Here is a 19,106-nt window from a genome sequence, read left to right as displayed (position 1 = left end):
TCTTCCTCTATAATTAAGCGGTTTAAGTTAGGACAACTGCATAACTATACATAAAGTTGCTGAATATTTTTTATTAAACATATAACTACTGCAGGAGCTCTGTCTATGTACTGTATATTCAGCACCACTGCCCATCCATATAGCAACATTCAATATTAGTTTTTTTTTTGTTTTTTTTTTAAAATATTGCAGCTCGCATTTAAAAAAAGTACTGTACTCCTTGACTATGTTGTTGGGTTGGCAAAGAATATAAATATAGGTTTAAAAATATGTTTGACTCAATTTACTTTTCTATGGGATAAAGGCTTAGTACAATCAGGTCCTATAAGGTAACATAAATTTCTGTGCTTTGTAGGAAATATTTTAAACAGATGGGCAGATCATGTAAGAACAGAGACGATTGTTTTTAACTGACCTACATATTCCAGATGACTGAAGACAATGCAAGTTATTAGTTATTTCTGCAGTGGTACCAAATGTAATTCACCCCATATACCAGGGATCTCAAAGTCCCTCCTTGAGGGCCGCAATCCAGTTGGGTTTTCAGGATTTCCCCAATGAATACGCATTTTATAAACACAAAGGGCTATATTTGCTACAAATTTATAAACTAAAATTCCCACACATTCATTAATCACTTCTTTTAATTTTATAGTTTGTTAAAAAAAAAAAATTTCACCCCACACATGTGGGGACTCAGCTTCTGTTAAGCATCGTATTGTTCCTCAAATTTTGTAATTTTACTATTGTACACATTGCTTAGAATTTATGATTAAGCGATTAATCAAAACCTCATTAAACTTGAAACTTGAAACTTAATACTTCATATCATATAAATATACACATAAATACCTTACTAAAACCTTAACAACCTACCCAACCAACCCAATAAAAGTTCATATCAAAACTACTCTATTGCAGTACTGTCCATATATATACTGGCCAAAAAGTTCTTGATACTGTGCAAACTTATCACTTCATGAATGGTATTCCAATAGATGTTATTTTCATATTCTTCTATCGCTGTTCACCATAAATTGAGCATATGTGTATATTTATATGATATGAAGTATTAACACGTGTGGGGTGAAATTTTTTTTAAACAAACAGTATAAAATAAAAAGAAGTGATTAATGAATGTGTGGGAATTTTAGTTTATAAATTTGTAGCAAATATAGCCCTTTGTGTTTACAAAATATAGTATAGTAGAGCTATTGAATTGATATAACTCCCGAAATTGTTTAGTGTGTGGTAAACCAATGAATATGCATGAGATCTATGTGCATGCACTGCTTTCAATGCATATTCATTGGGGAAATCCTGAAAACCTGACTGGATTGCGGCCCTCAAGGAGGGACTTTGAGATCCCTGCCATATACTAACTATAATTAAAATGATACTTATCTATGCTTAGCCAGTAAGTTTATTACGTTTCTAAGTTCAAGTAGTGTTGTAGAATAATGGGAATTGGCAGGAAAATTATACCAGATGGAAGCTGGTTTTTAGTTAGTAGTTGGTTCCTTATAGCCAGTCTGCAAAGATGTAAAAGTTCACATGGTTCTTTGTCTCTTGTGGAAGGAATGTAGTCTAGCCAGTCAGAAATGATAGGATGTCTTCCAAAAGTCTGCTGTGTCTTAAAAAAGAAGAATATTTGTTCAGTGAAAACTGCATAATCTATTTAGGCTTTACCACTGGTGGTGTTATAAATGTAATAGAATGATAACAGTCTCAATAAATATAGATCTACAGTGTACATGGGTTTTTGTTTTTTTTTAATTCCAGGACAAGCATGCAGTATATTCTCACAGATGAGTGACATCATCCATATAGCCCTGGTACAGACAGTGCAAAAGTGTACTGTCACTTTAAACCTCTTCAGAAGTCTTGATACTGCCCATACTGCATGTGCGTCACTGCCTTCCTGTCCGACGTTGGCTCACTGGACCATAAGTTCTCAGTTTTCTATAGAGCTGAGAAGCTGTATTTTTGGAGCTACTCCAAAGTGCATCAAACTGTACCCTTTTTTTGTACCCTCCTGTTTTTATTTTCTTCAGAATTTAATTTTTCTTTCCAAATTGGATCTTCTTCTTTATTTTCCTTTAAATTTTTCAATTTTCAATTTTTGGGCCTTCTTGCCCCATGGAGCCTATTTTTAGGGTGGGAGTGTTGACTGTTTTTCGGTATATAATCTACTCGACCACCCTTGGACCATTGAGTCCTTTGACTTTGCATTGGCGGTTTTGACCTCGAGCCCAAGCCTTCTAGCGGGTTTAAACAATGTATTGGGTGCAAAAGGACCATCTCGGGCACTGATCCGCATAATTGGTGCCTCCAGTGTTTGGGCCCTGATTACCAGGTGGAATCCTATAAGCACTGCTGCCAAATACAAAAAAGATCCCTGAAGGCTAGACGACTCCAGAACAAAAAACTTTTCAATTCGCTGTCGATAACATCAAGGATGTCCACATTTATGACTCTGAAGACCAGAGACCAACATCAGTATTGAAGATGGCACCAGCATCAACTTCCTGCTCGGTCGGCTTCATCCCCTTTGCCTCCATCAGGGATGCCTACGAAGAAAGCTAGGAAGTAAAAGCATGCTTCTTCACCCCAGGGAGCATTGGAGTCTTCTCTGACATTGACTCCATCAACACACTCAAAGTGTCGAAGCCCAGAGATCCACTCTCCTTCCTTGCAGGTGTTGTTACCTCAGAGGCATGTCTACTCTCCATAAGAACATAAAATTAGCCTTACTGGGTCAGACCAAAGTTCCATCAAGCCCAGTAGCCTGTTCTCACTGTAGCCAATCCAGGTCACTAGTACCTGGCCAAAACCCAAAGAGTAGTAACATTCCATGCTTTGATCCAGGGCAATAGTGGCTCCCCCCATGTCTTTCTATCACTTCGAGACAGATGATGCAGATTATAGGGCACAGGGCTTCAACAGTTCTTGTAACTCTATTTGCACATCTTCACTTCAGACAGCCTCATTGGACTCCTGCCTTCTCAGGAGCCTCTCATGAGGAACTTTACCAAAAGCCATCAGGAAATCTGAATACACTACATTAACTGGCTCGCCTTTATCCTCAAAGAAGATACTAACAACAGATGCCTCCATGTTAAGATGGGGAGCCCACCTAGACAATCTTCACACTCAGGGCTCTTGCTCATGAAAACTCTTTCCACATTAATCTTCTAGAGCTACAAGCGATTCACAACACTCTTCAAACCTTTCAGGATTGCCTTCTCAACCATATAGTACTGATCCGAACAGACATTCAAGTGGTTATGTACTATGGAAACAAACAAGGGGGTACAGGATCTCACCTACTCTGCCAAGAAGCAATAGAGATCTGGAATTGGGCAATTCCGCAAAACATTTTTCTCATGGCTGTGTTTCTAGTAGGCAAACAATACACTCAGGCAGACATAGTGAGCATATTCCTTCAACCTCACGAGTGCTCACTTAGCTTGACTGCATTATATCAGATCTTCTCAATCTGAGGAACTCTACAAATAGGTCTCTTTGTATCTCCGAGCAATCACAAACTTCCTCTTTTCTGTTCCAGACTATACTTTCCTCATCATCTGGAGACAGATGTTTTTCTCCTGGAATCGAAAAACAAATTTCTCTATGCATTCTCTCCAATTCCTCTAATAGGGAAAACTGTTCAAAATGTGACAGGAGCCAGCTACCATGATCCTCATAGCTCTAGGTGGCCGAGACAACCCTAGTTTCCCCTTCTCCTTCAACTCACTGTAATGGAACCCATTCCACTGAAAATTTTTCCAACTTTGCTAACTTAGAACAAAGGGTCCCTTCTCCATCCCAATCTCAATTCTCTAACACTCACAGCCTGGTACCTCTCTCCTAATGGACAGATGAATTCACTCTCTCTGGTGTAGTATCAACCATAATAGATGCTTTCAATAAACCATCCACACAATGCTCTGTTTCAAGTGGATTGGGTGTTATTAGCAAGCATTACCTCTGGTCACACACGGCGACAAACCATTTTCTCTGTTACTGCCCCTCAACTATGGAACCTACTCCCCACTAACTTGCATGAAGAACTGAATTTGGAAAGATTTAAGAGCCAATTAAAGTGCTTTCTTTTTAAAGATGCATTCGACAATTAATAAAACTAGCCTTTGAACATTAATCAAAAATAGATTTTAATTCAGATATCTTAAAATCCCAATTATTAAATTTTCAGAAATTTATTGAATCTCCCATCCCTAATGTTTCTTTCCTGTAATGTCTTTTTTACTATTTTACCTTGTATTTCTTACCCCTTTCTTCCTTGTGTATCCTGTCAGTTATATTTATTTTATTTGATTCCCCTCGAATATGTAACTTATATTTTTATCCTCTGTACATCGCTTAGAATTTGATATAAGCGATTAATCAAATACATAATAAACTTGGAAACTTGGAAACTCTGTCATCCATTCTGGATTATCTTTTACATCTCTCCAGCTCTTGTCTAAAGATAACTTCTGTAAGAGTGCATCTCATTGCTATCAGTGCTTTCATATATCTCTCAATAATAAACCTCTGGCTACACACCCATTGCTTTCTAGGTTCATGAAAGGTCTATTTCATTCCAAACCTCTGGTTAAACCTCCTCCAGTTGCTTGGCACCTCAATGTTGTACTCTCCACTTTGATGAAACCTCTATTTGAATCACTTGCAACTTCATCTCTCAAGCACCTTACTTGGAAAGTAGTTTTATTAATCAATATCGCTTCCATACGCCGAGTCAGTGAACTTGCTGATCCATCTTATTCCCAACACTTCTCTCAGATCCATCCTTTTTTTTAACTTTGCAAACTTACTTGTAGGAGTGTGAGTACAAAGTACCTGCACATCTGTAAGCTTACCAAGGGATTTGAATATTACTTTCTATCTAGATGATACTAGAATATATGAGGTCAATATTCAGTGAGTTACAAAGATATATGGATAAATTATATGCATGTCTGTCTATATATAGTTAGGACTGTAGTAGTACTGTAGTGTTTTTTTAAATGTTAAATGTGACATTTAAATATATTTGTTCAGGGTTGTTACATGTATATAGTTAGTGGCACTGAATATATGTTTTTGACACTTGACTGCTGATACCATTAGTGTTTAGTTTAGGCTTTCCTTGTAGCAGGCTCAAACTAAATATGTAAACTCTTTGTATGGCAGCTGAAACATAGTCTGTATCTGGCATCTAAAATGAAGTTTTATTAGGAGAACACAAACAAAAAAAACCCAACAAAATTGCAGTGAAATGTCAAACAAGGAACAAAGGAAAAAACTGCAAGAATGGTGTACAAGATGCCAAGTCTTTAATAAACAAATATTAAAATGAACATGAAACAATTTGTATCCAAAAACATTAGGGAACCCTGGACCCAACACTGTCTGTGTTTTGCAGAAACACTCCTTCCTCAGGGGTCCTGTACTCCCAACACTAACTTTCACTTCTCTCACCCTGAACTACCTCTTAAATCTTAAATTGAGGTAGCTCAGGGTGAGAGAAACGAAAGTTAGTGTTGGGAGTACAGACCCCTGAGGAAAGAGTGTTGGGTCCGGGTTCTCTAACCATTTTAGATACAAACTGTTTCATGTTCATTTTAATATTTGTTTATTAAAGACTTGGCGTCTTGTACACAATTCCTGCAGTTGTTTCCTTTGTTCCTTGTTTTATTAGGAGACCCATCTGCTCTTGAAGGCTCATCATGCAATGCTCAGAGAAAACAAGCAGAGCTGATTACTGTAATTATTAACAGTTTTGCACTAAGAATAGCTGGTTATATCTAGTCTTCCTTCTAAGATAAGATTAATAGTAAACAGAGACATTTTTGGCAGTGGTATAAATCCCTTCATATTGCATAGGTAATTGCATACCTTCCAATGTGATAAAAAAGAGAGCCTTGGGTAAATTGGCACCCCTTTGAGAATGGAGTTAGTAGAGCGGGACTAAATGGGGATTGATGCTGCCTCAAATCATTGTCACCACTAGCTGGTTGGTTTAAATGGATTGGGGGGGGTAGGGGTGTCTCCTTTGTTTCACCTTTTGTAAAGTTGAGGCTTGACTAGGCCGGGATACATCTTATTTGAACCATACTATTCTGGCTAACTAAAAGACTTCCTGTAACTTTCCTGATTACAATCTCTCAAGGACATGCTAAACATCTGTGTTTTGTCTTTGGTATGACATTGGTGAGAAGACAAATTTACACTGATACAAGAATGAGAAAAGCCTTCTTAACCACCTTGACAGGTGCTAGCTCAGATGGGGAGGCTGTCTGAAAGAACTATGAGCCCCATTGTAAAGGACCTGCATTTTATCTGCTGGACAGATAGGTATGCAGGATCTAATTGGTCCAGAAAAATCATCTGAGCAGCATTGTGGCAAAGCCAAGACCAGGTATTATGAAGAACAAGGAGAAGAGTTTTGGTGTGAGAAGAGAACAGAGGAAAAATCTGATAGCTTCCTGAGAAAATCGGCTGCCTTTGCCATTCCTTCTAAGAACTGCCAAACCCCAGCCCTGGTTGACTCCCAAAATCCGCTACCTGCGCTCCTGTGCCTGAGCTGCTGAACGTCTTTGGCTTAAATCCTGCACGCTTGCTGACTTCGTCCATTGCAAATTCATGCTGACTTCTTTCTAATCTACCCTCTTGCTTGCCAAACAGGACTACTACAACAGTTTAACTAACTCTTAGTGCCAACCCAAGCCGTCTCTTTGTCACGCTCAACTCTCTACTCAAAGTGCCGCCACCTCCCATCCCTTCTGCATTCTCCCCCAGACAATGGCAAAGTTCTTCCGCGACAAGATTCATAACAATGTTGCCTCCCCCTCCGTCCCTTCCGACTGTCCATTCTGTCGACCTCCCTTCGACAACCCTTACGACTCTTTCTTCCTTTTCTGAAGATACGGAAGAGGAAACTGCTCACCTTCTCTCCAAACCCACCACCTGTTCCTCTGATCCAATTCCTACCTGCCTACTCGGATCCATTGCTGCCGCTGTAATCCCTCCCATCTGTCACACATCCTCAACCTTTCGCTCTCCAATTCTACAGTTCCTGATGTTTTCAAACATGCTATAGTTACGCCCCTCCTTAAAAAGGTCTCACTAGACCCAACGTTCCCCTCCAACTACTGCCCTATCTCCCTCCTCCCCTTCCTATCCAAACTACTCGAACATGCCTGGACTTCCTTTCTTCTCATAATACTCTTGACCTGCTTCAATCGGGCTTTCGCCCTCTCCACTACGGAAACTGCCCTTGCTAAAGACTCTAACGACCTGTTCCTGGCCAAATCCAATGGACTCTACTCTATCCTCATTCTTCTCGATCTGCCTGCTGCCTTCGACACTGTTGATCACCGCCTCCTTCTCGACACATTGTCCTTGCTGGGATTCCAGGGTTCTGCTTTCTCTTGGTTTTCTTCCTATCTCTCTCATCATACCTTCAGCGTATGTTACAGTGGATCCTCCTCCACCACCATCTCACTGTCTATTGGCATACCCCAAGGCTCTGTCTTGGACCCACTCCTCTTTTCCCTATATACCCGCTCTTAGTACGCTGATCTCCTCTCATGGTTTTCAATATCACCTCTATGCTGACGAGTCCCAGATCTACCTCTCTATGCTGGATATCTCTGCGGGAGTTCAGACCCGAATTTCAGTCTGCCTGTCCGACATTGCCGCTTGGATGTCTCGCTGCCACCTCAAACTGAATATGGCTAAAACTGAGCTCCTTATCTTTCTGCTTAAACCTGCCTCCCTCCTCTCGTTGTTCTCTATTTCTGTGGATAACGTTATCCTCCCAGTCTCATAACCTTGGAGTGATCTTTGACTCCTCTCCTCTGCTCAGATCCACAAGACTGCCAAATCCTGTCGCTTCCTCCTCTATAATATTACCAAAATCCGCCCTCTTTTCTCTGAACACACTACCAAAAACCCTTATCCACGTTCTTGTCACCTCACGCTTAGACTACTGCAACGTACTTCTCTCCAGCCTCCCATGCGCCCGTCTCTCGTCTCTTCAATCTATTCAAAATGCTGCTGCGCAACTCATATTCCATGAGAGCTGTTATTGTCACATTACCCCTCTCCTCAAGTCGCTTCATTGGCTCCCTGTCCATTTCTGAATACAGTTTAAACTCCTCTTGCTGACTTACAAGTGCGTTCACTCGGAAGCCTCCCGATATCTCTCCTTGCTTATCTCCCCCTATGCTTCCCCCCATCCCCCCCCCCCCGTGATCTCCACTCGTTGGGCAAGTCCCTCTTATCTGTACCCTTCTCTTCCACTGCCAACTCTAGACTTTGTCCCTTCTTTCTTGCAGTGTCGTATATCTGGAACAGGCTTCCTGAATCCAATACATTGTGCTCCATCCCTGGCAGTGCAAGCTAAAGGCTCCCTTTTTTGAAACTGCTTTCAACTCTTAAAGTCCACTCACTGCTGTCAGATACCTATACCCACTATAATCTCCCCAACCCTAAAATGTCCTGTCTAAATTAGATTGTAATCTCTTCTGAGCAGGGAATGTCTATTGTGTGTTAGACTGTACAGCGCTGCGTACGCCTTTCAGCGCTATAGAAATAATAAATAGTAGTAGTACAAGCCATATAGACAAGCTGGCTGATATTTTACAGCTTATCAAACAGAGAAGCCAGTAACCTGTGTCAGGCAGGGACTAGACCAGGGGTAGGGAACTCCGGTCCTCGAGAGCCGTATGCCAGTCGGGTTTTCAGGATTTCCCCAATGAATATGCATTGAAAGCAGTGCATGCAAATAGATCTCATGCATATTCATTGGGGAAATCCTGAAAACCCGACTGGCATATGGCTCTCGAGGACCGGAGTTCCCTACCCCTGGACTAGACAAACTTCTGGCATCCTTCAGCTGCATATTGGAGTAGCTTGCTGGGTAACTGGTTTGAGCCATATGGGAAGGAACCCATCCATCACTACATGGACAAGACTCAAGGGCACAGTCAATCAGCCAGATGGTGAGACCAGGTACCTCTATGGTCAGGATTTTGTCTTTGGCCTGCAAAGGGCTGTGTTAGCTTGCAGAGGCATGGTCTATGAGCTCTCATATATTTGCTGCTTTTGTAGTCTCTTCTCAGAAATAATTATTAATACTGTAACAGAATATGCAGAGATCTATTTTGTGTAATATTTAGCCAGATCTTTGGTATAATCTTAGTAGAATTTATTTCTGTATGCTTCTTTCATTATTATCTATAATATATATATAATTCACACTGGCATATTTCCTTCATTGGAGGCCACCACTGTTGACCCATAAACAGCCCCAGTATGCAGTAATACTCCTAGCTAAACATGTCCAGAGGAATTAATGTTCTAAGTGATTTTCTATCTGTCTCATGCACTGACTGCAGCTGGTTTTGTCCTCAGTCAGAGGCAGGACCTTGGGGCTTTGACCCCCCTGGTTTTCTAGGGCCATGTTGTACTTCTCAGTGTTCTAAGCCATTTTATTGTTGCTTTGGGGAGAGGAGAGGGGTGCAGATTTACAATCCCATTTTTTTGTTTGGGAAAAGTGAGGAAATCCTTTGCTTTAACTGTGGCTGGCAATACATATACTCTATCGCTTAACAGGATATTTACTAAGGACTTAAAATCCCTTAGTATTGCTCAATTCCCCCTGTATTTTATAAAAGACATTGCTGAATATGAAACTTTTATAAAATACCTGGAAGGACACTAGCAAATACACAAGTACTTGGTTGGTACATCCAGTGGCAGCAATGGTTTTAAAAAAAAATCTGCAAACAAGAATGTTCTGAGTTCTCTATCAGCATTTCTGCAGCCAGGAGCATTTCCTTAGTTAGTCCCAGTATCTATTAAATAGGACACCTTCTAGTCCTCTTCAACAGCATCACTAGAACCCCTAGATACTGTTTCAGGAGGTTCTGGGAGATAGGGGGTACTAATGATGCTGTTGTGGGGTGGAAATTTCCAGGAAGTGTGAGGGTGCTTTATTTTTGTACATGCCCATTGATTTAGCTTATTGTAAGTACAATAATGGGAGCTGTCACTTGCGTGTACTACTGGATAGATGCAAAAGCCGACGGGGATATTAAAAAAACCCCGATGTGTATTCTCATTGTAAAATATGGCACGCAAGACCATGCCTCTTTTAAATCTATGCATTGTGGAGAGATGTACATATACAAATATCTACTGTACCTGACTATAACTAGCCTTAAGCTATTTATGAAAAGGCCTGAGCTAAATATAAAATATAAAGTGTCTTCCTAAAAATCACTATTTTTGTGTGTGTTTGTGTGATCCTTACATATAAATATTGCTACTTATACATGGTCGAGTCACATTATTATGGTAAGAGCGGATAGCATAGCTGGTTTTAAGAAAGATTTGGACAAGTTCCTGGAGGAAAAGTCCATAGTCTGTTATTGAGAGAGAGACACAGGGGAAGCCACTGCTTGCCCTGTATCGGTATCATGGAATATCGCTACACCTTGGGTTTTGGCCAGGTACTAGTGACCTGGATTGGCCACTGTGAGAATGGGCTTCTGGGCTTGATGGACCATTGGTCTGACCCAGTAAGGCTATTCTTATGTTCTTACTGCCTTCCTCTGATGTCAGGGATGCACAGCCAAGGAAATAATGCATGTGTCATGTGCAGACTTCATGGGTATATAGGGTGAGATGTCAGCAAGTTGCCAATATAGCAACCGTGGCTGTCATGGGGAAATAGCACAATTTATCAGACATTGAAAAAGGCATGATCATCAGCTACCGGGCCAAGGGTGGTAGCATTTCGTAAACGGTGGAGTTTGTGAACTGTTCACAGGCTCTTGTGGTTAAAGTGTACTGTGAGTGGATGAATGGAACCTTTTTGATTACCCAATGTAACTGTGGGGCTGCACGGGCCATCAATGCGAGAGGTGAATATCAGTTGCACAGGTTGGTGCGGACTGATCGGCACACTACCGTTGAGCAACTCACCATCCACATGAACCAGGGGACTTTCAGATGTGTGTTCAAAACAACTGTGCAGAGAACCCTCTTGCGAATGGAGCTCTGGAGCAGATGGCTGGTGACTGCACCCATGCTTATAACGTAACATAAAGCTCACTTGTATACCGCAAATACCATTAAGTTCTATGCAGTTCACAAAGATTAATAATACAAATGAATAAATATCCCATTTCTAACTTCCAAAAGATTCCCTAAAAAGATATGTCTTTAAGGCACGTCGAAATTGTTGATACGAAATTGGGAATATGAATATGAGTTAAATCCCTAGTCCATGAGGCTGCCTGAAAAGATAGTAATCGTTCCTGAAATTTCTTGTATTTACATCCCTTTACAGAGGGGAATGAAAACAATGAATGAGATTTTCTAGAGTGTTTAGAATTTGTAATAATAAAAGATTCCATAAGATACTCAGGAATTGAGCCTGTTAGTGCCTTAAAGCAAATGCAGCCGAGCTTAAATTTAACCCGTGCCTCAACTGGAAGTGATACGATCATACTTCCTCAAGTTGAAAACCAATCTAACTGCTGCATTCTGAATTATGCGCAGTCTGTAAAGGTTTTTCTGAGTACCAGCAAGATGAACAATGCTACAATAGTCCAATTGGCTAAGGACAAGTGATTGAACCAGCAATCAAAAGAAATTAATATCAAAATTAATACCAACATTGGACTTGCTCTCCCTCGAACGGATGGACATTGGCTTGTCAAGCATGAAACCACTGAGAACAAACACCCAGCAACTATTGTTGGATGTATACATGCTGATTGTGGCAGCGTTATGGTCTGGGTCTGGAAGGCACTCTCAACCAAAATGGGTATCTCTCCATTCTTGCCGATCAAGTACACCCGTAGATGTTGACAATCTTCCCTGTGGTTGATGGAATCTTTCAACAGGACATTGCGTCATGTCATACTGCAAGAATTGTTCATGAGTGGTTTGCAGAGCACAACCAAGACTTCCAGTTACTTCCATGGCCTCCAAATTCCCAGACATTAACCCATATTTGCAATCACCTCAATCGACATGTTCGATGACTAGATCCACCACCACATACTTGTCAGCGGCTGTCAGATGCACTGCAGTCTGCATGGTTCCAGGTACCTCTAGCAACTACCCAGCATCTTATTGAGTCAATCCCACGATGTCTAGCTGCCATCCGTGCTGCCAGAAGCAGTTATTCTGGATATTAACAGGTGGTCATAATAATATGATTCGACTGTGAACATCTAGATGCTTCTAAAATGATCGTTTGTATATTTGTATGTGTGTTAATATACATATATCAAAGTGGGCATACAGCTGCACACACTTACCTTAATTTCTGTGACGGGTATGAAGGAAAGAACTCTGGTGCATAGTAGTAAACATCTCTTAGCATCCTCATGGATGTCTATTAATTCATGATCATCCATTATTCTCACTCTTGATGGGTAGAAGAGAATTGTGAATACTATGTTAATGGGTTTTTTTTCCATTTCCAGAATCCCATATTGAAGGAGCACTTTTAGGATACTCGATTGCCTGGTCTGAGCAACATAAAGCAAAGGAGTGATGCCACTAAGTGGACTTGGGCAGTAGACTGGTGTAAAAGTTCTGTAAAATATAATATATCATTTACTATAGTATCATCTTTTTCTGAATTACTAAAAACCCTTATTTAACCAATAGTAAAAGGATTTTGATAGTCATTCAACAGTGTTACAGTTCCACTTACTTTCTCATCTTTCATTGGCTCATCTATGCTGCATAATAGCCATAATTTAATTTCCTATTTCTGCAACATACTCCTTTATCGTACAAAACATTGACTCTGCACTTACATTAATGTACTTCATGGACCAGTTTGGGCATAGAAGGAACTCATTAAGCAATTGTCTATGAAACTAATTGTTATTCTTGTTGTAATTACCAAATGGCACATTTAAGTAAAACTGCAATTAAAGGGCATTGTTTTGTTTCTAGGGGAACATACTAGAATTTTCCTAAGTGGTTTTCAGGCTAGATTTTCCAGCTCAACTTGTTTTCTTTATGGCAACTTTACCATTCAAGATATCCCCTTTGCATTGCTGTCTCCAAAAGCAAGCAAGCAACAGTTGATAGTGGCCAGCCAACTTGCACTAGTAAATTGTGGAAAATACCTAGGCCCTGATTTGTTTGAAATAACATGCAAAACGTAAACAGCATTTCCATGTCATGGCCCCGAGCAAACGGCTATGGAGATTAGAACAAGCGCTGCTCAAGCCACTTCCCTGATGCAGCGGGTGATATAAGTCTGTCCCGCGAAACAAAGGCCTTGTCGGATATCGGCTACAGGCAACGGTGCTGGATTTGTAATGAGCAATTTGAGCTAAGTACTCAAAAAAGCATATGAAGTACTAGTTGAAATGAATTGAACGTTTTGAAATAAACTTAATATGAACTGAAGTTCACTTCAGTTGAAGAAATGATACGCTGAAGTATTTATAATATTTATAGCACATGAGCACTTTTTACTACGCACTTTAAGCATTCTAAGCACTTTCAACTGTTGATGAAATTGAAGGAGATGTAGGACAGATGAAGAAAGAAAGGAAATTATATGTCAAAATATAAATGAAATGAGATGGAAGAATAATTTTGAATGAGATAACTCTGAAGGAGAATAATTAGATGAATTGCGAATATGAAGTACGGGTTGGTTTCGAGTTTCAAAAATGGCATGCTGATTCTTTAGAATAGATGTGTACCCCATACCAAAAAAAAGTGCGAGTTTTTCATATATTGATATTACTAAAATAATGAATGAAGTTTTTTTTTAATTAAATAATTTTTTTAAAAGTTAAATTATTTAAATAGTGGAAATAAAATATGTAAGTATTTATAGGTTACCAATGAAATTTAGAATTAAATTTAAAATCCTGATCTGGCAAATAGGGCATTATTTGAGTTACAACCATTATGGGCTCCTTTTATCAAGCCGCACTAGCGGTTTAACACGCGTAATAGCGCGCGCTAAACCGCCAGCCACGCTAGCCGCTACCGCCTCCTCTTGAGCAGGCAGTAGTTTTTGGCCAGCGCAGGGGTTAACGGGTGATGAAAAGTCACGTACGTTAACCCCGCTAGCGCGGCTTGATAAAAGGAGCATATCTCTCTAGTGTTATTTTACACACCTAGTTGCTCGTTGAGATCTTTAAATGACAGCCGAGTAGCTGTTCCCCCATATTTCAAAGGTTCACCTTGCATCATCCAGAAATGGTGTAGTTTTCTACTTAGTTCCAATATTGTGGAACAATTTACCAGTAGAGATAAGGAAGGAAGAATCATTTCAAAATTTTAAGGGACATCTAAAAGCACATTTTTTTCCCAAAATTGAATAATGGAATGGGGACTGCAATCTGCCTTAATTTGTACTGATTTGTGTTGATTTGAATTTATTTATTTAATATAAAACTTTGATGCTCTCAAGCTCTGCCAGTGACGGATCTGTGAAGTGTACTGTGCCAGGAGTTGTATTAAGACCTGCACTAAAATATGACTGTTTGCTATCAGGTCACTTTTCTATCTCTTAAATTTGTTTTAGTTTTAATTTTTTTAATCTTTCATTAGTTCTATTTTCTATTTCTTTGATTTTGGATCTTAGAAATGAATTACATATTTTTATTAGGGCTCTTTGTACTATGGTGTGCTAGCGTTTTTAGCGCACACTAAACCCGCGCTACGCTTCTAGAACTAACGCCAGCTCAACGCTAGCATTAAGGTCTAGCGCGTACGGCAATTTAGCACGCGCTATTCTGCGCGTTAAGGCCCTAACACACCTTTGTAAAAGGAGCCCTTAATCAGGTACTTTAGCTAGATTGTGAGCCTTCGGGACAGATAGGTTAGTTTTTCTCAAGTACCTAATTTCATTTTAGTTTGATACATTGTAAAACCGCTTAGGTCAGTAAAATGCAGGAGCGGTAGATCAAATCTTAAATAAACATAAACATCTCCGTCTCAAGCCCTTCTAAGATGAAGAGCCTAACCTCTTTAGTTTTTCCTTATATGGTCACCCTTCTTTGTGCTTTTTCCATTTCTACTACATCTCTTTTGAGATGTGGCAACCAAAATCGCACATAATATTGAAGGTGTGGAGTGATACAAAGGCATTATAATATTCTCTGTTTTATTCTGTATTCATTTCCTAATAGTTCCATAACATTCCCTTTGCTCTTTTTGGTTGCTGCCATTCACTGAGCTGTATTAAGAAAACACCCATCGCAGGTAAGCAACTTTGTTTTCTAGGAAGGTCATTCATTTTTAGTAAACTATAGTAATAAATTGCTGGTTATCGTGCACGTTATGAATGCTATCACATTTTCTTAATAAAACTATGAATATCTCAGGTTTGAATGACACATTTTTAAAACCTGTACACACTAGTATACGTGATATAAAGTTAATCTATTATCAAAACTAGTCAGATTGTCCTATAAGGTTACCTGTTGGGTGTGTAAATACGATAAATTTACACAACTGTAATTCTGCACAAGTAAAGCCAACTGCTAGTCAGTAAACATAGAACTAATAGTGGACACAGGCCAGAAAAACCGTGTAAGGTGAATATCCAATATCTGCTTAATAGTGAACACTATTATTTAGTGCTTATTTCCAACTTTTAAAAATACAGTATTATTAAGCATCATTGATACTGCATTATTACTTTTCTTGTAATAAAATTTAATTTAATTTTTTTGCCAGTAGTGTCGGTATAAAATAGATCATAGCTTAAAGAAAGATATCTTTACATTTCCATTTTCCTTTTGTCTTCTGTATGGAGATATTGCAAAGCAGGTACTCAAGGAAAAAAAAAAAGATGCTAACATATAGGGCTCCTTTTACTAAGCTGTGATAGCGGTTTTAGCGCATACTTAGCGCACGATGAATTGCCCCACACCCTAGACCTTAACGCTAGCATTGAGCTGGCGTTAGTTCTAGCTGTGTAGCTCGGGTTTAGCGCGCGCTAAAATCCTGCACCCGCTAAAATTGCTTTCGCAGCTTAGTTAAAAGGAGCCCATAATGTAAGATAGTGCTCATGCATACGAGGGGGCCGCTGAAAAGTTCTCAGCCCAACCATGAAGAGAATGATGTGGAGCCATGAAACTTACAAGTTATTCCACACTTTTCTTGACACTTTTCATTTCAATGCATCTAGCAAATGGGCACGAGTATAGGGAAACCAAGCCATTGTGACATCACCAATGAGGTTGGCTCTTAGGCATTGGTGGAATGAAACATTATGACATCACAATATGAGGGGCTGCTGAAAAGTTCTCAGCCCAACCAAGAAGAGAATGATGTGGAGCCATGAAACTTACAAGTTATTCCACCCTTTTCTTGACTTTTCATTTCAGTGATATGAAAAGGGTGAAATAACTTGTAGTTGCATGGCTCCACATCATTCTCTTGGCTGGGCTGAGCTTTTCAGCAGCCCCTCATATAACTTATACAAACCATTTGCCAAGAATCAGTTTCTTTTTTATTTTAAACAAAATTAGAACAGTAGTTGTTACTGTACCTCCAGATTAGTGCCAAACTGCAGCTCCTGTCCTGAATGTAATCTCTGGTCTTCTGTAAAAGCAGTTCTACAAACTTGGGGTTACCTTTTCTTGCAAAAACCCAGTATAGAATCGTGTTCACACATATTTCAGTAAACTCATGATTAAAATGTTTTTCAAGGCGATATTCTGATCGCTTCACAAACGTGATATAATCTGAGATAAGAATATCAAATCCACCCAGATCAACATGTCTCAGAATTTTTGCCAGAGTCCTGTAAACTCTGGGTTCATAACACTGATACCCCCACTGACCAGGGAATTGTAAAGATGGTCTTCTAACAATTCTGTCAACAAGATCAATGAATATATTGTTTTTCTGACAGCAGGCTTTACAATTTAATCTACAAAGCTCAGACATTTCTGCTTAAAATACAAATATGCACTACAGCTGAGGTCAGAGGATTGCTACATGAGGTCACAATATTGTAATTGTTTGGCAGGGTACAGGAGGCACTGATAAATTCTGAAATATTGCTTTGATAGTAAGATGGCAACAAAAATATATTAAATAAGTTATATTTTGGGGAAAAAACTAAATTTTTAATACTACATTTCCACATTTGTTCGGAATGTGCTTGAATTCAAAAGGAGCATATATTAATATGATCTGTAGAAATACTATATATATCAGTATGTCCTGACAAACACTAAATAAAACCCTTTGTATTTACAGTAGCTTGTATTAAAGCTTTTAGAATAATAAAATATTTATTAGAAACCATGTCAAGTAAAATTTGTTTGCAAAGAAATAAGAAGATACTGTATATTTTTGGTTTTTCCTACATTTTTACAAACTATGTGTTGGCTTCTTTAGGTTAAATTCATACTTCCTAGGTCTGCGTAAAAATTGGGGATGGTTTTCAATGTATGCAGGCACTTTTAGCCTAAGTACATTCTAATCAGTTTTTGAAGCGAACCTACTATGCTGTTTCCTTTTGATAACCAACCATTGCAACCTAAGATTCTGGTTGGCCCAGGTGCCTAAGGCCCCTCCAATGGGCAGGGCCTTAGGCATCTGGGCCAATCAGGCCCTAGCCCCCTCTCCGGTGCATCCACAATGCACAGGGAAGGGGCAGGCCCACCATTCAGACAAAGACGGGCCTGTTGGCTGGCTGGAGGGAGGACCCGTCTGTCCAACCATCAAAAAAGATTAGATGGGGGTTCGGGGGGCTTGGGGGTCCTGGTGGGGGTGGGGTCTGGGTAGAGATGGAGAGTGGGTCCAGGGGGTAGGCTCAGTGGTCCAGCAGGGGTTTGGGGGGTTGTCCAGCAGGAAGGATTGGGCATCCCTCCTGCCATGATGTGTTGGGGGGAGGGGGTCACTGCGGGTGGCGGCAGGAGAGATTGGCCATATCTCCTGTTGCAATCATTACAGGTGCAGGGGAATAGGTTGCCTTAGCTGCTGAGCTGATTGCGGCAGCCGCGTTCAGCTCAGTGGCCCGATTCATAACTTATACCTGTTTTGACTTTGTCTAAGTCAAAATGTATAATTTCCGTCTGGCAACCTGTCAAAGCTTTTTTGGTTATGGCTGCCAGACAACTAAGTCTAGTTCGGACCACATCCCGCCCGCCTCCCATCCTATCCAGTCCTCCCAAAATGCCCCTTTTCACTGTGGGCGTACAGCAGCACCGAAAAGGCCTAAACTGGTTTTAGATACGTCTAAAACCAGTTTTGATTATCAGTACTTGGACAACCTGCCATTTTGAGCGTCCAAGTACTGACAGGCCGGTTTTGGGATGTTTTTTAAAAAATTATTATGAGCCCCTTAGCGTGCCCTAATTAGCAAAAGAACACCCATTATCTGCCGCCTGACCTGCCACTCAACAATAGAGAAAAAAAAAAAAAGTTTCAGGACACGGCTCATGCAGCATGACATTTAAAGCTGCATTTAACTTTATTTAGTATATAAAAAAAATGAGAGCTATGTTTTCTTTGAACCCTTGCATCTTTCTGCTTTTTGGTTACTAAGCGAGTGGCAAGGGATTAGATGCTTCTTTTTTTTTTATAAAGTAGTTGGCAAGCCTGTAACATTTCAAGTGCTTAATTGCTTTAAAGTTGATATATTTAGGGCTCTTTTTACGAAGGTACGCTAGCGTTTTTAGCGCACGCACACAATTAGTGTGCGCTAGCCAAAAAACTACCGCCTGATTAAAAGGAGGCGGTAACGGCTAGTGCACATGCGCTAAAACCGCTAGCGCACCTTTGTAAAAGGAGCCCTTAATGTCTTTCCTCTATTTAAATCTTGGATCCAGATAAACGTGGACTTGGGAGGTGTTATTTCTTAACTATTGTTTTTGATTTGGTAATTTACCTCTTTTTTTCCCTTGATTTTATCACTTCTGTGCAAGCGTTGATGTGGTTATATGTATAAAAAAATGCAAGAAATAAATAATAATGAGAGCAATTTTCAAAAATCCTATACCTGGATAATTGGGCTATTTGGAAATTCTCGCTCTTCCTGTGGCTAAAAGTAGAACCTGACAGTTCTTTTGAGTTTGTGT

At 39.9% G+C, this 19,106-nt stretch overlaps 1 protein-coding gene across 1 annotated transcript; it reads right to left on the bottom strand.

The window, feature by feature from the left end:
- Nucleotides 1-1,426: 1,426 nt before the first annotated feature.
- Nucleotides 1,427-16,965, bottom strand: ASB17 (ankyrin repeat and SOCS box containing 17). The gene is made up of 3 exons (XM_033915911.1): nt 16,565-16,965; nt 12,345-12,624; nt 1,427-1,633 (listed from the first exon to the last, which is right to left on the bottom strand). Exons 1-3 carry the CDS (start codon nt 16,963-16,965, stop codon nt 1,427-1,429), a joined length of 888 nt encoding a protein of 295 aa, XP_033771802.1.
- Nucleotides 16,966-19,106: the final 2,141 nt, after the last annotated feature.

This window comes from Geotrypetes seraphini, chromosome 12 (assembly GCF_902459505.1).
Source record: "Geotrypetes seraphini chromosome 12, aGeoSer1.1, whole genome shotgun sequence".
Lineage (NCBI taxonomy): Eukaryota > Metazoa > Chordata > Amphibia > Gymnophiona > Dermophiidae > Geotrypetes > Geotrypetes seraphini.
This window is presented reverse-complemented; position numbering and strand designations above follow the sequence as displayed.

Excerpts from the sequence above, each read along its gene's own strand:
- ASB17 (XM_033915911.1), bottom strand. The coding sequence starts at position 16,965 with ATGTCTGAGCTTTGTAGATTAAATTGTAAAGCCTGCTGTCAGAAAAAC. Across the intron at positions 12,625-16,564 it reads AGTTTGGCACTAATCTGGAG|AACTTTTACACCAGTCTACT; the intron begins GTACAGTAACAA and ends TATATTTTACAG. Across the intron at positions 1,634-12,344 it reads TACCCGTCACAGAAATTAAG|ACACAGCAGACTTTTGGAAG; the intron begins GTAAGTGTGTGC and ends TTCTTTTTTAAG.